Genomic DNA, 18,777 nt, shown 5'->3' on the forward strand with positions numbered 1-18,777 from the left:
AGTTTACTATTTGACTAGTTTACTATTCAACTAGTTTACTATTTAACTGGTTTACTATTTGACTAGTTCACTATTCAACTAGTGTACTATTTACTTCCTCCTTGTTATCAGTATGACGCCCTTATAAATGCGAGGTGAGTGAAGACATCCTCTGTGTAATGAATAATTCCCCGTCTGGCAGGTTTGTATCCATGAAATACCAGACAAACCTAAATATATAACCCAACGTCAGTATACGGTACTTACACTTGAATTATCTATATACATGCAGTCATGCATGCTAATTAAGTTTAAACTTTATTAAATGGTATTATTTTCATCGAATTTTGTTGGCGTTGTGCCAAGTCAAAATTTGGTTCACATTTGGTATTAAATAGATTATGCTTCACATTTTAAGAGATAATTCGAAACCAGTGCCAAGATAAAAAAAACATGTAGAAGCCAAAGTTATAATGCCGGTATTATTAGCAGATGTCTCAACAATGAGTAAATTTCCTGGCCTTTGAGGTCTCAGACAAATGCTATCGATCATGTACGACATATGGAACTAATATTGATTGGGCAGACAGATTCTTTATTTCCTCAATTTTGAGATTACATGTCTTTTATCAGTGAACTAATTAACATGAATAAAGTAAAGAAAACGTGATAGATATATGTTACATTGCTACATTATAAGCGTTGCAGATTATTTACATAATTCAGTGTCACTGGTATCTCAAACACAGAAATTTATGCCTCAAGAAAAGTGCTAACTTCAAATAGCATCTGTTCTACGCAGTGCGCAACTCCAGTGATGCAGTTCTCCCACTCACTATCGTCTATATTCATCACCATTCTACTTCCTAACAGAAACAAGTACTGCTCATCTTCTTCCAGCGAATCAAATTTAACGTAATCACTAACTTTCAGTGTGTTAACAACATGCTCCAATAGCACATCTCTACTGCTGAATAGATATGGACATTGCACAAGAAAATGCTTTGCTATGTTGTCTGTTTCTTTTCGACACAATTTACAAGTTACTCTTTCGGCTTCTGTCCTATACGATAATTTTATTAATTCCGCTATTGTCCACGTTAGGTTTGGATACTTCAAGCTCAATTCCCAAAGGGGATTTGGGCCAATGTGTGGATGTATACTAGTATAGCACTTCAGTAGATAATTGTTCTCACTTTTATAGCACCACTCATTGAAATAAAACTGTTCGGTAACGTTTTTAACAAAGAGTTTCCACTGTCTTGAGTTGCATGTCAAAGATGAAAGAACGAATTCAAGGAAGAATGAGTGTATTCCAAATCGTATCATGGTGTCTGATATGTCCCGAATAAAACTGGTTCTACAAAGAGGGTTCTTTCCAAATATAAAGTTACACACCCGGATAAGGAATAAAGTTTTCCAAACGAAATCAGTGCTAGCATTGCACACCTTATTCCAAAAGAATAATTTACGTTTCTCGACTTAGCACCAAACATCGGGAAGTCCAAGCGCTCTTGTTGTTATTGCAGAAGATGAAGTTTTTTCGAAACCCTGACACCTTCTAGCTGCATACCTCTGTGTTCGCTCGAGCTCTTTGCTAGATGATTTAGTTGGATCTGCCCATAGCTCTCATCCATACAATATAGTTGGAAGGACAACTGATTTGATGATCCGTACACTTTTTAAAGGATTCATTCCGTTTTGATGTATGCCGACACTAATAAGACTATTAACAGCTTTACGACCTTTCTTGCACGAACTCGCGATTTGCAAGTCGGGTTTAAGGTTATGGCATAAAGTTATTCCTGCGTACACTTTTGACGTTACCCATCCAATTGCGGTATTTCCTAAGGAACACGATGTCGTAGGCTCACTTTGCGGTCGTTTCCGGTTTGAAAACTGCATAAGTGACGACTTTGTTGAATTATAATTAAGTCTCCATAGCTTTGCATAGTCATGAACAATGTCTAGTTGCATCTGTAGACTTTTTATCGACGCAGCTAGAAGTAATGTGTCATCTGCTAGGAAGACACACGGAATATGGACACTTTGCACATGTAACCCAAGGCCTGAATCTTCCAATCTAACCGCCAAATCGTCAATCATAACCAGGAAGAGCCAAGCAGAGAGCGTGCGTCCTTGACCGACCCCTTGCTCTATAGGGTACGCATCGCTCGTTTCCCCGTCGTAAAGAACGCACGCAGTCACATCAGCAAACGAATTATGCAGAATCCGCCAGAATTTACCATTTATGCCTAATCGATATACCTTCACGAGTAATCCATTTATCCAAACACTGTTGAATGCTTTTGCGTTGTCCAGAAACGCGGCGAAAACTTTTGAATTGCGCTCCAAAAAATGGCAGATTGATTCTTTTGCAGTGAATGCAGCGGTGATACTGCCACATTGAGGTCTAAATCCCTGTTGTAGCTTGTGTGGGAATCCAACTTTTAAACAGTATTTTGAAATTCGCTGATACATGATTTTTTCAAATATTTTTTGCAGTACAGGAGTCAACGTAATGTCTCTGTAATTATGCATGTCCAGACGATCTTTCTTTCCACCTTTGAATAGTGTAATGACGATTCCCTTCTTGAAGTGTTTAGGATAATCCTCCAGATCAATAATAATGTTAAACAAAATGACTAGGACTTTCTTCAGCACAGTTCCTCCATAACGAATATGTTCCACAATAATGCTATCATGACCACCTGCTTTCCCATTTTTCATATCGCCAATTGCTTTTGTTAATTCATCAAACCGAATGTTTTTCTTGCATATAGTGTTCTGGTTATTAAAACTGTTCATGTACATTTGTCCGATGTTACGCTGTACTTCCTCTTTGAAATCAGCATCAAAATGTGGTTGCGTACCCGGTTTCGCCAGGTTTTTATAGTGTTCAGCCCATGCTTTCCTGTTAGTATCCGAATCGCGACTGATCTCATTTTCGATACGCAGTTCATTTGACGCAAATTTGTGGCATTTCTTTTTCCTGACCGCCTTGTAGAATGTTCCAATATCTATTTCGGCTGCCTCTTGTAGTTCCTCCATCTGTTTTTCTTCATATGTTTTCCGCGCTTCGTCCAATGATTTTCTAAATTCGCGCTTTGACTCTTTATATACTTTGTACGATTCATAGTTATGTCCTCTTGGACGTCCTTCTTTCAACCAATTTGCACGACGTTGCCGCATAGCATTATGTAATTCCTTAACATGCCCGTAATTCCAATAAGGTTTAAGAAATGGGCGGTATCTCTTTATTGGTAGGTTTGCGTTAGCAGCCTCCCGTATCGTAGCTACAATATACTTAACAGTGCTTTCCAGCTGATCAAAATTGATACTGGAATCACGAAGATTTAGCATATGTCTCAATCTCTCGTCTAACTGTGCCACATATTTAGTTTTCTCTTCAAATGTAGCCCTTTTCCAGTTAACTGTCCGAGGGGCGTTTGTATGCGTTCTAGTAACACATAATTCCGCTTCATAATCAATGGTAACAGGTAGGTGGTCGGATACGTTGAGGAAGTGATCATCATGTGTTTCACAAGATGCCACCAAATCACACTTACTGCTTTCAACCAAAATATGGTCAATAAGAGAATGGTGTTCCCCGTCGTATGATACAAACGTAAAGTCACATCCTAAAGACCAGTCTTGTGAGTTCGCAGATAAAAGTTGTTTCTCATGGATGAAGTTTTCAAGTATTAATCCCCTTTCATTGGCACGCTCATGATTTTTTTCGCCGAATTTCTTTGAAATATGCGCGTTCAAATCTCCAAGTATAATAATTATAATGCTTAATGAACATTTGGTAAGAATGTGTTCAGTAGTATTGTAGGTGATATAACACATTGATGACGGTGCCACGATTAAATCAGGCAATTTACGGGCCCCGTTATAAAGTCCTCACCCTGACATGACGCACACATGAACAAAGTATTGCTGCAATCCGGTCAAATTATGCGTACAACGTACAAACCAGTTAATACTTTCCATGCTTAAGGTCAGGAAAAGAGAAGCAATGGAAGTTTTATAGATTTTGTTGTTTTATCTTCAACGGTGAAAGCTTAAAGGAAGATTACATGTGAGTCAGTGTTAAGTGGAATATTCAAAAGGATTGTTACTGAGACAGAAGAGAAAAGATTATGACTCAAAACAAAGGCCGCCAGTTACTTTCGACCTAGAGAGCTTTTGAATGCTAGCATTTATATATATTATCCACTAAAAAGGCAACTTCACAATTTATAAGAGTAAGATTTTATAATTAAAACAAAATGTAATCGACACAAAATAACTATAAGCGCCGTTCTTGATCCAGAAATTATCAAATTGTCAATGTCGTCACACTCACAGGGGCTCGTTTCCGAATTTTCAGATATGCAGGACACGACAACATTAAAAGTCCAGTATTTGTAAAAACAATCGGGAGTATCGACATGGTTTCCGTGTGTATGTATACTTGATGTCAAAGGCCTAGGGCCTACTGTACCTTACCAAATCGAGCCCCTGTAAGGTTGAAAATCGTCTCCTAAGATGTGACCTGTTAGACTGGAATCTGTTTCGAACGAAATATCCCTGGAATCGTTTTCATCCACTGTCAAGACGACTTTCATTTAGAATTTAAGAACTGATATTCTTCTGAATATAACGTAAATCCAATCGATTGAAACTTAAGTGTTTCCGAGAAATCGAGTCTGTCTTGTGCAAAAAATTCAAGCCGTTTTTCGGCGCAATGCTATACGGTGTTCACACCGTACATGTATAGCATTGCGCCGAAAAATGGCTTGGATTTTAAACAATAAGAAATTATGCAATTGTGAACAATTTGACGATATCTACAAACGTATAAGAAATAGAAAATGAAGCCAAATTTGTGCAAAACCATTTTATGTATTTGCTATTGATAACGACACGAGGGACTAGATTATTTTTTCTGGAAATGTCAGCCCATAGGTGTTGAGCACGTTAATAAGTCAAAGACCGATTATAGACTAATAGATATTCTATATATTAGTCTATAATCGGTATTGACTTATATCTATACACGTGCTTAGCATATATGCTCGATCCAAAGAAATAAATTGATATTAAATACAGCAGTAGATTTTACAGTACATGTACGTTTCTGCTATCATTACCTCTAAGTTTGGTACATATGCTTTCCCGACCGTTATATTTTTTCTGCGTTGAATCACAAGTGCCTGACTCGTATAAAATGATAACATATAAGGGTACATGAGATTTTATATGTACTCTTATATGTTATTATTTTATAGAACGAGACAGGCACCTGTGGTTAAATCTTTGCGTACGTTTTCACATGCAACGAGGTGTAACATACGCCGGTTACAACTGACAACGTTTTACTGATCTTAGCGTAGTATTAGCGGTTTTCACGACTTACTTAATATAATTTTGTGATTCCTAGATCTTGATTATGGTGATTTCGGATGTTGACACAATTTATTATCATCATTAACAGTGAAATACTTATATTATGATCTGAAAACTTGTAACTCTCACGCCGGAAATGACAATTATCATTGCACATGCGTGCTTGCAACTCTCACGGTACTTGCAAAGTACACGCCACAACGTCAGTGATAGGGTAAGCGGCAAATTTAAACGCGTCATAACATACAGTACATAAAAAAAATCTTTATGAATGTAAATATAGGTATTGAACTGTTACCAATGTAGATATACATTTCATGTCGCCCTAACTGTGATATGGTGGTAGTGAGGTGGTCATATAAAATGTAATAATCAGACTGTGATATGATGGTAGTGAGATGATTATATAAAATATAATGATCAGAACGTGATATGTTGGTAGTGAGGTGATCATATAACATGTAATAATCAGACCGTGATATGATGGTAGTGAGGTGATCGTATCAAATGTAATAATCAGACCGTGATATGACGGTAGTGAGGTGATCATATCAAATGTAATAATCAGACTGTGATATGATGGTAGTCAGGTGATCGTATAAAATGTAATAACCAGACCGTGATATGATGGTAGTGAGGTGGTCATATAAAATGTAATAATCAGACCGTGATATGATGGTAGTGAGGTGATCGTATAACATGTAATAATCAGACCGTGATATGTTGGTAGTGAGGTGATCGTATAAAATGTAATAACCAGACCGTGATATGATGGTAGTGAGGTGGTCATATAAAATGTAATAATCAGACCGTGATATGTTGGTAGTGAGGTGATCGTATAAAATGTAATAACCAGACCGTGATATGATGGTAGTGAGGTGGTCATATAAAATGTAATGATCAGACCGTGATATGATGGTAGTGAGGTGATCATATAAAATGTAATAATCAGACCGTGATATGATGGTAGTGAGGTGATCATATAAAATGTAATAATCAGACTGTGATATGATGGTAGTGAGGTGATCGTATAAAATGTAATAACTAGACCGTGATATGATGGTAGTGAGGTGGTCATATAAAATGTAATAATCAGACCGTGATATGATGGTAGTGAGGTGGTCATATAAAATGTAATAATCAGACCGTGATATGATGGTAGTGAGGTGATCGTATCAAATGTAATAATCAGACCGTGATATGATGGTAGTGAGGTGATCGTATAAAATGTAATAACCAGACCGTGATATGATGGTAGTGAGGTGTTTCATATAAAATGTAATAATCAGACCGTGATATGATGGTAGTGAGGTGATCATATAAAATGTAATAATCAGACCGTGATATGATGGTAGTGAGGTGTTTCATATAAAATGTAATAATCAGACCGTGATATGATGGTAGTGAGGTGATCATATAAAATGTAATAATCAGACCGTGATATGATGGTAGTGAGGTGGTCATATCAAATGTAATAATCAGACTGTGATATGATGGTAGTGAGGTGATCATATAACATGTAATAATCAGACCGTGATATGATGGTAGTGAGGTGGTCATATCAAATGTAATAATCAGACTGTGATATGATGGTAGTGAGGTGATCATATAACATGTAATAATCAGACCGTGATATGATGGTAGTGAGGTGATCATATAAAATGTAATAATCAGACCTGTGATATGATGGTAGTGAGGTGGTCATATCAAATGTAATAATCAGACCGTGATATGATGGTAGTGAGGTGGTCATATAAAATGTAATAATCAGACCGTGATATGATGGTAGTGAGGTGATCATATAAAATGTAATAATCAGACTGTGATATGATGGTAGTGAGGTGATCATATAAAATGTAATAATCAGACCGTGATATGATGGTAGTGAGGTGATCGTATAAAATGTAATAACCAGACCGTGATATGATGGTAGTGAGATGATTATATAAAATATAATGATCAGAACGTGATATGTTGGTAGTGAGGTGATCATATAACATGTAATAATCAGACCGTGATATGATGGTAGTGAGGTGATCATATAAAATGTAATAATCAGACTGTGATATGATGGTAGTGAGGTGATCATATAAAATGTAATAATCAGACTGTGATATGATGGTAGTGAGGTGATCATATCAAATGTAATAATCAGACCGTGATATGATGGTAGTGAGGTGATCATATAAAATGTAATAATCAGACTGTGATATGATGGTAGTGAGGTGATCATATCAAATGTAATAATCAGACCGTGATATGATGGTAGTGAGGTGGTCATATAACATGTAATAATCAGACCGTGATATGATGGTAGTGAGGTGGTCATATCAAATGTAATAATCAGACTGTGATATGATGGTAGTGAGGTGATCATATAAAATGTAATAATCAGACCGTGATATGATGGTGGTGAGGTGATCATATAAAATGTAATAATCAGACCGTGATATGATGGTAGTGAGGTGATCGTATAAAATGTAATAACCAGACCGTGATATGATGGTAGTGAGGTGATCATATAAAATGTAATAATCAGACCGTGATATGATGGTAGTGAGGTGATCATATAACATGTAATAATCAGACCGTGATATGATGGTAGTGAGGTGATCATATCAAATGTAATAATCAGACTGTGATATGATGGTAGTGAGGTGATCATATAAAATGTAATAATCAGACTGTGATATGATGGTAGTGAGGTGATCATATAAAATGTAATAATCAGACCGTGATATGATGGTAGTGAGGTGATCATATAAAATGTAATAATCAGACTGTGATATGATGGTAGTGAGGTGATCATATCAAATGTAATAATCAGACCGTGATATGATGGTAGTGAGGTGATCATATAACATGTAATAATCAGACCGTGATATGATGGTAGTGAGGTGATCATATCAAATGTAATAATCAGACTGTGATATGATGGTAGTGAGGTGATCATATAAAATGTAATAATCAGACTGTGATATGATGGTAGTGAGGTGATCATATAAAATGTAATAATCAGACCGTGATATGATGGTAGTGAGGTGATCATATCAAATGTAATAATCAGACTGTGATATGATGGTAGTGAGGTGATCATATAAAATGTAATAATCAGACTGTGATATGATGGTAGTGAGGTGATCATATAAAATGTAATAATCAGACTGTGATATGATGGTAGTGAGGTGATCATATCAAATGTAATAATCAGACCGTGATATGATGGTAGTGAGGTGATCATATAAAATGTAATAATCAGACTGTGATATGATGGTAGTGAGGTGGTCATATAAAATGTAATAATCAGACCGTGATATGATGGTAGTGAGGTGATCATATAAAATGTAATAATCAGACCGTGATATGATGGTAGTGAGGTGATCATATAAAATGTAATAATCAGACCGTGATATGATGGTAGTGAGGTGATCATATCAAATGTAATAATCAGACTGTGATATGATGGTAGTGAGGTGGTCATATCAAATGTAATAATCAGACTGTGATATGATGGTAGTGAGGTGGTCATATCAAATGTAATAATCAGACCGTGATATGTTGGTAGTAAGGTGATCGTATAAAATGTAATAACCAGACTGTGATATGATGGTAGTGAGGTGGTCATATCAAATGTAATAATCAGACCGTGATATGTTGGTAGTAAGGTGATCGTATAAAATGTAATAATCAGACCGTGATATGGTGGTAGTGAGGTGGTCATATAACATGTAATAATCAGACCGTGATATGATGGTAGTGAGGTGATCATATCAAATGTAATAATCAGACTGTGATATGATGGTAGTGAGGTGGTCATATCAAATGTAATAATCAGACTGTGATATGATGGTAGTGAGGTGGTCATATCAAATGTAATAATCAGACCGTGATATGTTGGTAGTAAGGTGATCGTATAAAATGTAATAACCAGACTGTGATATGATGGTAGTGAGGTGGTCATATCAAATGTAATAATCAGACTGTGATATGATGGCAGTGAGGTGGTCATATCAAATGTAATAATCAGACCGTGATATGTTGGTAGTGAGGTGATCGTATAAAATGTAATAATCAGACCGTGATATGATGGTAGTGAGGTGATCATATAACATGTAATAATCAGACCGTGATATGATGGTAGTGAGGTGATCATATAAAATGTAATAATCAGACTGTGATATGATGGTAGTGAGGTGATCATATAAAATGTAATAATCAGACTGTGATATGATGGTAGTGAGGTGATCATATAAAATGTAATAATCAGACCGTGATATGATGGTAGTGAGGTGATCGTATAAAATGTAATAATCAGACTGTGATATGATGGTAGTGAGGTGGTCATATCAAATGTAATAATCAGACCGTGATATGATGGTAGTGAGGTGATCATATAAAATGTAATAATCAGACCGTGATATGATGGTAGTGAGGTGATCATATAAAATGTAATAATCAGACTGTGATATGATGGTAGTGAGGTGATCATATAAAATGTAATAATCAGACCGTGATATGATGGTAGTGAGGTGGTCATATAAAATGTAATAATCAGACCGTGATATGATGGTAGTGAGAGGTGATCATATAAAATGTAATAATCAGACCGTGATATGATGGTAGTGAGGTGATCATATAAAATGTAATAATCAGACCGTGATATGATGGTAGTGAGGTGGTCATATAAAATGTAATAATCAGACTGTGATATGATGGTAGTGAGGTGATCATATAAAATGTAATAATCAGACCGTGATATGATGGTAGTGAGGTGGTCATATAAAATGTAATAATCAGACCGTGATATGATGGTAGTGAGGTGATCATATAAAATGTAATAATCAGACTGTGATATGATGGTAGTGAGGTGGTCATATCAAATGTAATAATCAGACTGTGATATGATGGTAGTGAGGTGATCGTATAAAATGTAATGATCAGACCGTGATATGATGGTAGTGAGGTGGTCATATCAAATGTAATAATCAGACTGTGATATGATGGTAGTGAGGTGATCATATAAAATGTAATAATCAGACCGTGATATGATGGTAGTGAGGTGATCGTATAAAATGTAATAATCAGACCGTGATATGATGGTAGTGAGGTGGTCATATCAAATGTAATAATCAGACTGTGATATGATGGTAGTGAGGTGATCATATAAAATGTAATAATCAGACCGTGATATGATGGTAGTGAGGTGATCGTATAAAATGTAATAATCAGACCGTGATATGATGGTAGTGAGGTGATCATATAAAATGTAATAATCAGACCGTGATATGATGGTAGTGAGGTGATCATATCAAATGTAATAATCAGACCGTGATATGATGGTAGTGAGGTGATCATATAACATGTAATAATCCAGACCGTGATATGATGGTAGTGAGGTGATCATATAACATGTAATAATCAGACTGTGATATGATGGTAGTGAGGTGATCATATCAAATGTAATAATCAGACCGTGATATGATGGTAGTGAGGTGATCATATAACATGTAATAATCAGACCGTGATATGATGGTAGTGAGGTGATCATATAACATGTAATAATCAGACCGTGATATGATGGTAGTGAGGTGGTCATATCAAATGTAATAATCAGACCGTGATATGATGGTAGTGAGGTGATTATATAAAATGTAATAATCAGACCGTGATATGTTGGTAGTGAGGTGATCATATAACATGTAATAATCAGACCGTGATATGATGGTAGTGAGGTGGTCATATAAAATGTAATAATCAGACTGTGATATGATGGTAGTGAGGTGATCATATAAAATGTAATAATCAGACTGTGATATGATGGTAGTGAGGTGATCATATAAAATGTAATAATCAGACCGTGATATGATGGTAGTGAGGTGATCATATCAAATGTAATAATCAGACTGTGATATGATGGTAGTGAGGTGATCATATAAAATGTAATAATCAGACCGTGATATGATGGTAGTGAGGTGATCATATAAAATGTAATAATCAGACCGTGATATGATGGTAGTGAGGTGGTCATATAAAATGTAATAATCAGACCGTGATATGATGGTAGTGAGGTGATCATATAAAATGTAATAATCAGACTGTGATATGATGGTAGTGAGGTGATCATATAAAATGTAATAATCAGACCGTGATATGATGGTAGTGAGGTGATCATATAAAATGTAATAATCAGACCGTGATATGATGGTAGTGAGGTGATCATATCAAATGTAATAATCAGACTGTGATATGATGGTAGTGAGGTGATCATATCAAATGTAATAATCAGACTGTGATATGATGGTAGTGAGGTGATCATATAAAATGTAATAATCAGACCGTGATATGATGGTAGTGAGGTGATCATATAAAATGTAATAATCAGACCGTGATATGATGGTAGTGAGGTGATCATATAAATGTAATAATCAGACCGTGATATGATGGTAGTGAGGTGGTCATATAAAATGTAATAATCAGACCGTGATATGATGGTAGTGAGGTGGTCATATAAAATGTAATAATCAGACTGTGATATGATGGTAGTGAGGTGATCATATAAAATGTAATAATCAGACTGTGATATGATGGTAGTGAGGTGGTCATATAAAATGTAATAATCAGACCGTGATATGATGGTAGTGAGGTGGTCATATAAAATGTAATAATCAGACCGTGATATGATGGTAGTGAGGTGATCATATAACATGTAATAATCAGACCGTGATATGATGGTAGTGAGGTGGTCATATAAAATGTAATAATCAGACCGTGATATGATGGTAGTGAGGTGGTCATATCAAATGTAATAATCAGACTGTGATATGATGGTAGTGAGGTGGTCATATCAAATGTAATAATCAGACTGTGATATGATGGTAGTGAGGTGATCGTATAAAATGTAATAATCAGACCGTGATATGATGGTAGTGAGGTGGTCATATCAAATGTAATAATCAGACTGTGATATGATGGTAGTGAGGTGGTCATATCAAATGTAATAATCAGACTGTGATATGATGGTAGTGAGGTGATCATATAAAATGTAATAATCAGACTGTGATATGATGGTAGTGAGGTGATCATATAACATGTAGTAATCAGACCGTGATATGATGGTAGTGAGGTGATCATATCAAATGTAATAATCAGACTGTGATATGATGGTGGTGAGGTGGTCATATAAAATGTAATAATCAGACCGTGATATGATGGTAGTGAGGTGATCATATCAAATGTAATAATCAGACTGTGATATGATGGTAGTGAGGTGGTCATATAAAATGTAATAATCAGACCGTGATATGATGGTAGTGAGGTGATCATATAACATGTAATAATCAGACCGTGATATGATGGTAGTGAGATGATTATATAAAATGTAATAATCAGACTGTGATATGATGGAAGTGAGGTGATCATATAAAATGTAATAATCAGACTGTGATATGATGGTAGTGAGGTGGTCATATAAAATGTAATAATCAGACCGTGATATGATGGTAGTGAGGTGGTCATATCAAATGTAATAATCAGACTGTGATATGATGGTAGTGAGGTGATCATATCAAATGTAATAATCAGACCGTGATATGATGGTAGTGAGGTGGTCATATAACATGTAATAATCAGACCGTGATATGATGGTAGTGAGGTGATCATATAAAATGTAATAATCAGACTGTGATATGATGGTAGTGAGGTGGTCATATAACATGTAATAATCAGACCGTGATATGATGGTAGTGAGGTGGTCATATCAAATGTAATAATCAGACTATGATATGATGGTAGTGAGGTGATCATATAACATGTCATAATCAGACGTGATATGATGGTAGTGAGTTGGTCACATAAAATGTAATAATCAGACCGTGATATGATGGTAGTGAGGTGATCATATAAAATGTAATAATCAGACAGTGATATGATGGTAGTGAGTTGGTCACATAAAATGTAATAACAGACCGTGATATGATGGTAGTGAGGTGATCATATAAAATGTAATAATCAGACTGTGATATGATGGTAGTGAGGTGATCATATAACATGTAATAATCAGACCGTGATATGATGGTAGTGAGTTGATCACATAAAATGTAATAATCAGACCGTGATATGATGGTAGTGAGGTGATCATATAACATGTAATAATCAGACAGTGATATGATGGTAGTGAGGTGATCATATAAAATGTAATAATCAGACCGTGATATGATGGTAGTGAGGTGATCATATAAAATGTAATAATCAGACTGTGATATGATGGTAGTGAGGTGATCATATAAAATGTAATAATCAGACCGTGATATGATGGTAGTGAGGTGGTCATATAAAATGTAATAATCAGACCGTGATATGATGGTAGTGAGGTGATCATATAAAATGTAATAATCAGACCGTGATATGATGGTAGTGAGGTGATCATATAAAATGTAATAATCAGACCGTGATATGATGGTAGTGAGGTGATCATATAAAATGTAATAATCAGACCGTGATATGATGGTAGTGAGGTGATCGTATAAAATGTAATAATCAGACCGTGATATGATGGTAGTGAGGTGATCGTATAAAATGTAATAATCAGACTGTGACATTATGAGCTTACCAAAACTGTCATTCTATAAGTATTGTTGGATTGGAGAGATAGAGGATAACTTTACTATAATCCCCAACAACCCTGATACTCGAAATTGCCGAGATATTATTGTCGTTTGCGATTTAAAATATCGCAAAAGGTTGAAAGCCGCTGAAGCGCTTACAATCGTTTTCTAAAAATAGAAACATATGAACCCAGCAAACATTAAACACGAACTTGTCGGAGTAAATATGGCATTTGTTATTGTGTTTAGTTCGAGCAAAATGCTTCAATGAATGAAGCCGCGCTAGAGCGCTGACAATCTCCGGTTACGTACATTTACGTACGTACAAGATAAAGGAGAAGAAATCTAACCTATAATTCTCGTTTTCATTTAAACATCTTTTACTCAAATATTGAATACCAAAAAATGCATCAATGATATACGAATTACAAGAAATAATGGCAAGAAATGAGCAATTTATTTATTTTCACGAGAATATCGGAGCTATATTTTGTACTGCAAAGAATTACGTTGACCGGTAACTGGATCTATCTATTACACATATGATATCGGTTAATGTCTGAAGCGGTATTGTTTTACCTGTTTACATGTGGCTTACGTTAATGTTCATGGTCCTGTTGACATAAGACAACTGGAGAAACAAGTAGCGGAATTTCCGGAATTTTTATCCCCGTCAACAGGTACAGTTCGTTACAATATTTACAAATAAACATCAGATTGAATCTTTACACAAATTCAGACATGTTTTATAAGTAGGACTTTTCTTTTGATCGTAAAACTCGGCATATGTTATCAACACATGGATGCGATGCAGTTCAAACAATCAAAATGAACGTAAACGCTTTATGAGGTTTTTATATTTTACAATTTCAAGCGAGTTAAGTTTGCGTGGTGTGCGGTTTACCAAATCGAGTAAATGTCGGAAGCCGATGGCGCAATGACACTCTGAGTTGTGTGAGCGAACAGGACGCCTTTTTTTTCTTTCGGGTTAATTCAAATTACTTGCTTTTCATATGAAGTTTCATAAATAAAGTAATCAATTGTCAGTGTGTAAGATTTCAATAAAAATAATTACCCTGAAACATATCAATATATTATCAAACGTGCACTTATCATTCGGTATGGTAGATCAGTAATGTAATGCCGTTTTACTCGTTTTATATTATCTAAAACAATATAACTGTCTGCTTTATGTGAGAACTCTTAGGAGCTATCCTCAAATGAGATAGAATTGTATGTGTTTTCATATTAAAGCATTCGACTACTTACCTTTTAGACCGGTTTCATTTAAGCATTGAACTGTTACCAGATGTTGTATATAGTCGATAAGAAATACAATTTGGGTGACAGATAAATGGAATGTCGTCCATTAGACCGAAATGGATATATATCAGCCACCCAAATGATATTTATATCGACTGTTTACTAGGATCTGGTAGCAGTTTATGCTTACAGTTACATTAATATAGTGGGTTTTTTTTGTGACTGAAACAAAAACGCGTTTCAATTTCCCGACTTAAAGCCACATACTCCAAAAGAAATATAAATGTTTACATTGTGACTCTTTTACAGTTTTCATACTTAATATATACCTAACAAATTATCGCGAATCAAAAACCTGAGTGAAATGTATATTCCCAAAATTGATAACTAGGTCCGACGGAGGAAGTTTCTATTCAAATTCGTCCCACAATGCAACGGGTGGGTTATCAGTCAACAAAAAATGGCGGAATGCCGAAATCGTGGGCCTGCCAAAACGCAGACAGATTCTGCCAAAAAGAAACGTAAAAGGGACTGGAATCGGCAAAACTTAGGATTATCTTAGGAAAAGAATTGATTCGTTGGAACTTAGCAAGAGAATAAAAGGGAATCGTCGCGGATTCCGATTTTACCGGACGTCTATATTGGATTGCTGGTTAGGTTTTTCCGTATTCCTCGAACAATGTCGACTTCATCGATCTGAATTGTATCGATGTTTAGTTGTATCAGTCTCTGGTTGTATGTATATTGCTATATTGGAAAAAAAAGCTTAAAATATCAGTTATTACGAGAATAGTTTGCTTATCTGTTCAAATGAGGGCATGATTAGCCAAGTTCGCGTATACTCGATATGTTAACAACGGCCATATGTGTAGTTTATGTGTAGTGTACGTTAACGTTGCTGTAGCCTCGTTCTCGGCTCCGTGACAAATCTCGCGATAAAAATAAATGCGGCGAGTTCTTTTTATACACTGATGTCTCAAGGATTCCCCCGGTCAAGCGTCCAGGCCAGTGGTCATTTTAATATAAGGAGAGCGTGAATAAGCATTTTCGATTACCATTAATACATGTTTGCAATTAGCATTTTAGGTTATTTTGGAGTATGCGGCTTTAACATATAAATGACGTCAGTAAGATCAAATACAAAAAATAACAGCTGAATTTCGCAGAAGAAATGATGTACAATGTAGTTACTCGTGATATCGTGAAGAACATGCTCATAAAACTATTTTTACCCGTGTAGGAATCGTAAAAAATTGAAAACAATTGCATAATTTCTTATTATTTGAAATTAAAGTAAAATTTTCCGCGTTATCATTTGGAAGTGATGAGGCGTATGGATATTGCGCGGATATCATAGACTCGGCTGTTTCCTCATAAATGCTTATGTTTCTTTCAAATGAATTAACGTTATTTTTAGCAGAATATCAACACTAACATTATAAATGAAAGTCATTCTGGCAGAAAGTGACACCGGATCAATGATATTTCGTTTGAAACAGATCCATGTATAATCGGTGATTAGCAGACCACGTCAACAGGGGCTCGGATTCAAAATTTGCAGCATATTAGGAATTTGACATCAGTGAATAACCACGGCACTAAAATCCAGTATAAAATATGTCGATGCTCCCGTTTTTCACGAGGTGTTTATAAAATACTGGGCTTTAAGTTTAGTTGTGGAATTGCCTTTCTTAAAATTGGAAACCGAGCATTGACGAAGTTGAGTATGATAATTTTGTATTTAGAAGAAAAAAACCCGCTACATTTATTTTAAATTTATAGTCTAAGTTGGTTAATTATTTTTCATGGTGGCTTAAATGACTAAATACTAGCATCTAAAAAGCTTTTTAGGCCTGTTGATACCGGAAATGACTGGCAACCATGTTTAATAAGTTTCACCTAAAACACTGGAAGTGTATTCCTACACTTATCGAATACGTTATAGTAAACTGTCTCGTATGCTACAATTTGGATTACTTACGACATGCAAGCAAATATAACACAGAATGTAACTATATTTCTTTAAAAGAACAGACGAGTTCATGTTTTTAGAAATATAAACATGCTGTATCAACACATTTTTTTCCAATCAAGTTCTTTGATAATTACTATTCAATTACAAACCATATCTTTGTTCTACGTTCTAGAATTTAGCAAAGTCTTCGTAGAAGAAGCGGATGATACAGAGCCATGCGTAATGGATTGTGCTTTGTCGATCTCATGAGGTGTTGAGTTGAATTAGTCTTTTGGGAAATTCAGCATGACGTATATCAGTGTTCTATTTCATAAACATAGAAGATGAATAGTTATTAAATTTCACGGGGCCAATATTTTGCAGCTGTCCCGATCGAAGCTTGTTAGAGGGTAGTAAATTTCGTCCAACACCGCTTTGGAAATGCTTTGCAATAGACACTTTGAAATGTACACATACTTCATCATAATATTCGCTTGGTGTTAGATTTAATGATCGCGAATGAAGCGAAATTACTTATCCCGCGTGTATTACTAACTATACAGTATAATGCATAATTCTATATCTTAATTAACTATATGAATATCTATGTTCCTGAGAAACGTTTTAGTTTGTTTGATATTCTCCGTATCAAATTTCAAAATTTTATTTCGAAATGAATATTATCATCCTATCATTGGAGATATAGCACTCTTTACGATCGCTACGTATCACAATGGTATTAGGTAGTGTTGTACATGTATTGCTGTATGTAAAACGGGTACACAACTGCAGAGCTGCATGCAAATCACCCTCACCTTGATTGAATCCATGTTTCTGAGGATGCCTCATGAATATTTTCTGTTGGTAGAAAGTTTAGTGGAATTTATAACCAATGTAACAACCTTATATAATATCTGAAGTAGATCCTGTTTGCTATAAGCTCACACGCTCTGTTTCGGTAGAACTTTAAACAAGTTTCAAAGACCATGTCACACCTCTAAGATTCATATCATGTCTTCATCTCGCCGATGTAGATGACCGCTTTGGCATGTTTAAATGGACTTTATATAAATCAATGTCTGCGTTTGCTTGTTTCAGGTTTAATCGATTTTGATTTAGAATCGCAGTTTACTCCACTTATCGGCATTCCTTGGATTTGTATCCGCCAATCTTCTCATATCCACCTTCAGGCTCATATCCACCTTCTGTCTCATATCCATCTTCAGTCTCATATCCACCTTTAGGCTCATATCCACCTTCAGGCTCATATCCACCTTCAGGCTCATATCGACATTCAATCTCATATCCATCTACTGTACCATTTTGTTTCCTGTAGATCCCATACATATCATACACGCATACTGTATCCAAATACATCCTCACTATTTAACGCATTCTCAATACACTATCCTGTTCAGATTAATGGTATTTAACGATATAATGCTACTGATTAAATTTTTAAGAAGTCAATTAAATTTTAACACAATTTTAATGATATCAAACCAATCCTACGAGTCTTCACAAGACATATATCACTCGATTTGACATGACAGGTGCAACTCCCACAGATAAACATCTAAATCA

The 18,777-nt window shown here is 35.4% G+C and overlaps 1 protein-coding gene across 1 annotated transcript in view; it reads right to left on the minus strand.

The window, feature by feature from the left end:
* LOC117317455 overlaps positions 1-18,479 on the minus strand; it is a 30,644-nt gene extending 12,165 nt beyond the window's left edge. The window contains exons 1-2 of the mRNA XM_033872266.1: positions 18,326-18,479; positions 1,854-3,752 (exon numbers count right to left, since the gene is read on the minus strand). Coding sequence (XP_033728157.1) covers positions 1,854-3,752; positions 18,326-18,479 — 2,053 coding nt within the window. The remainder of the gene's footprint in view (positions 1-1,853; positions 3,753-18,325) is intronic.
* Between the last annotated feature and the right edge of the window lie 298 nt (positions 18,480-18,777).

The sequence above is a fragment of the Pecten maximus genome, chromosome 19, assembly GCF_902652985.1.
Source record: "Pecten maximus chromosome 19, xPecMax1.1, whole genome shotgun sequence".
Taxonomy (NCBI): Eukaryota; Metazoa; Mollusca; class Bivalvia; order Pectinida; family Pectinidae; genus Pecten; species Pecten maximus.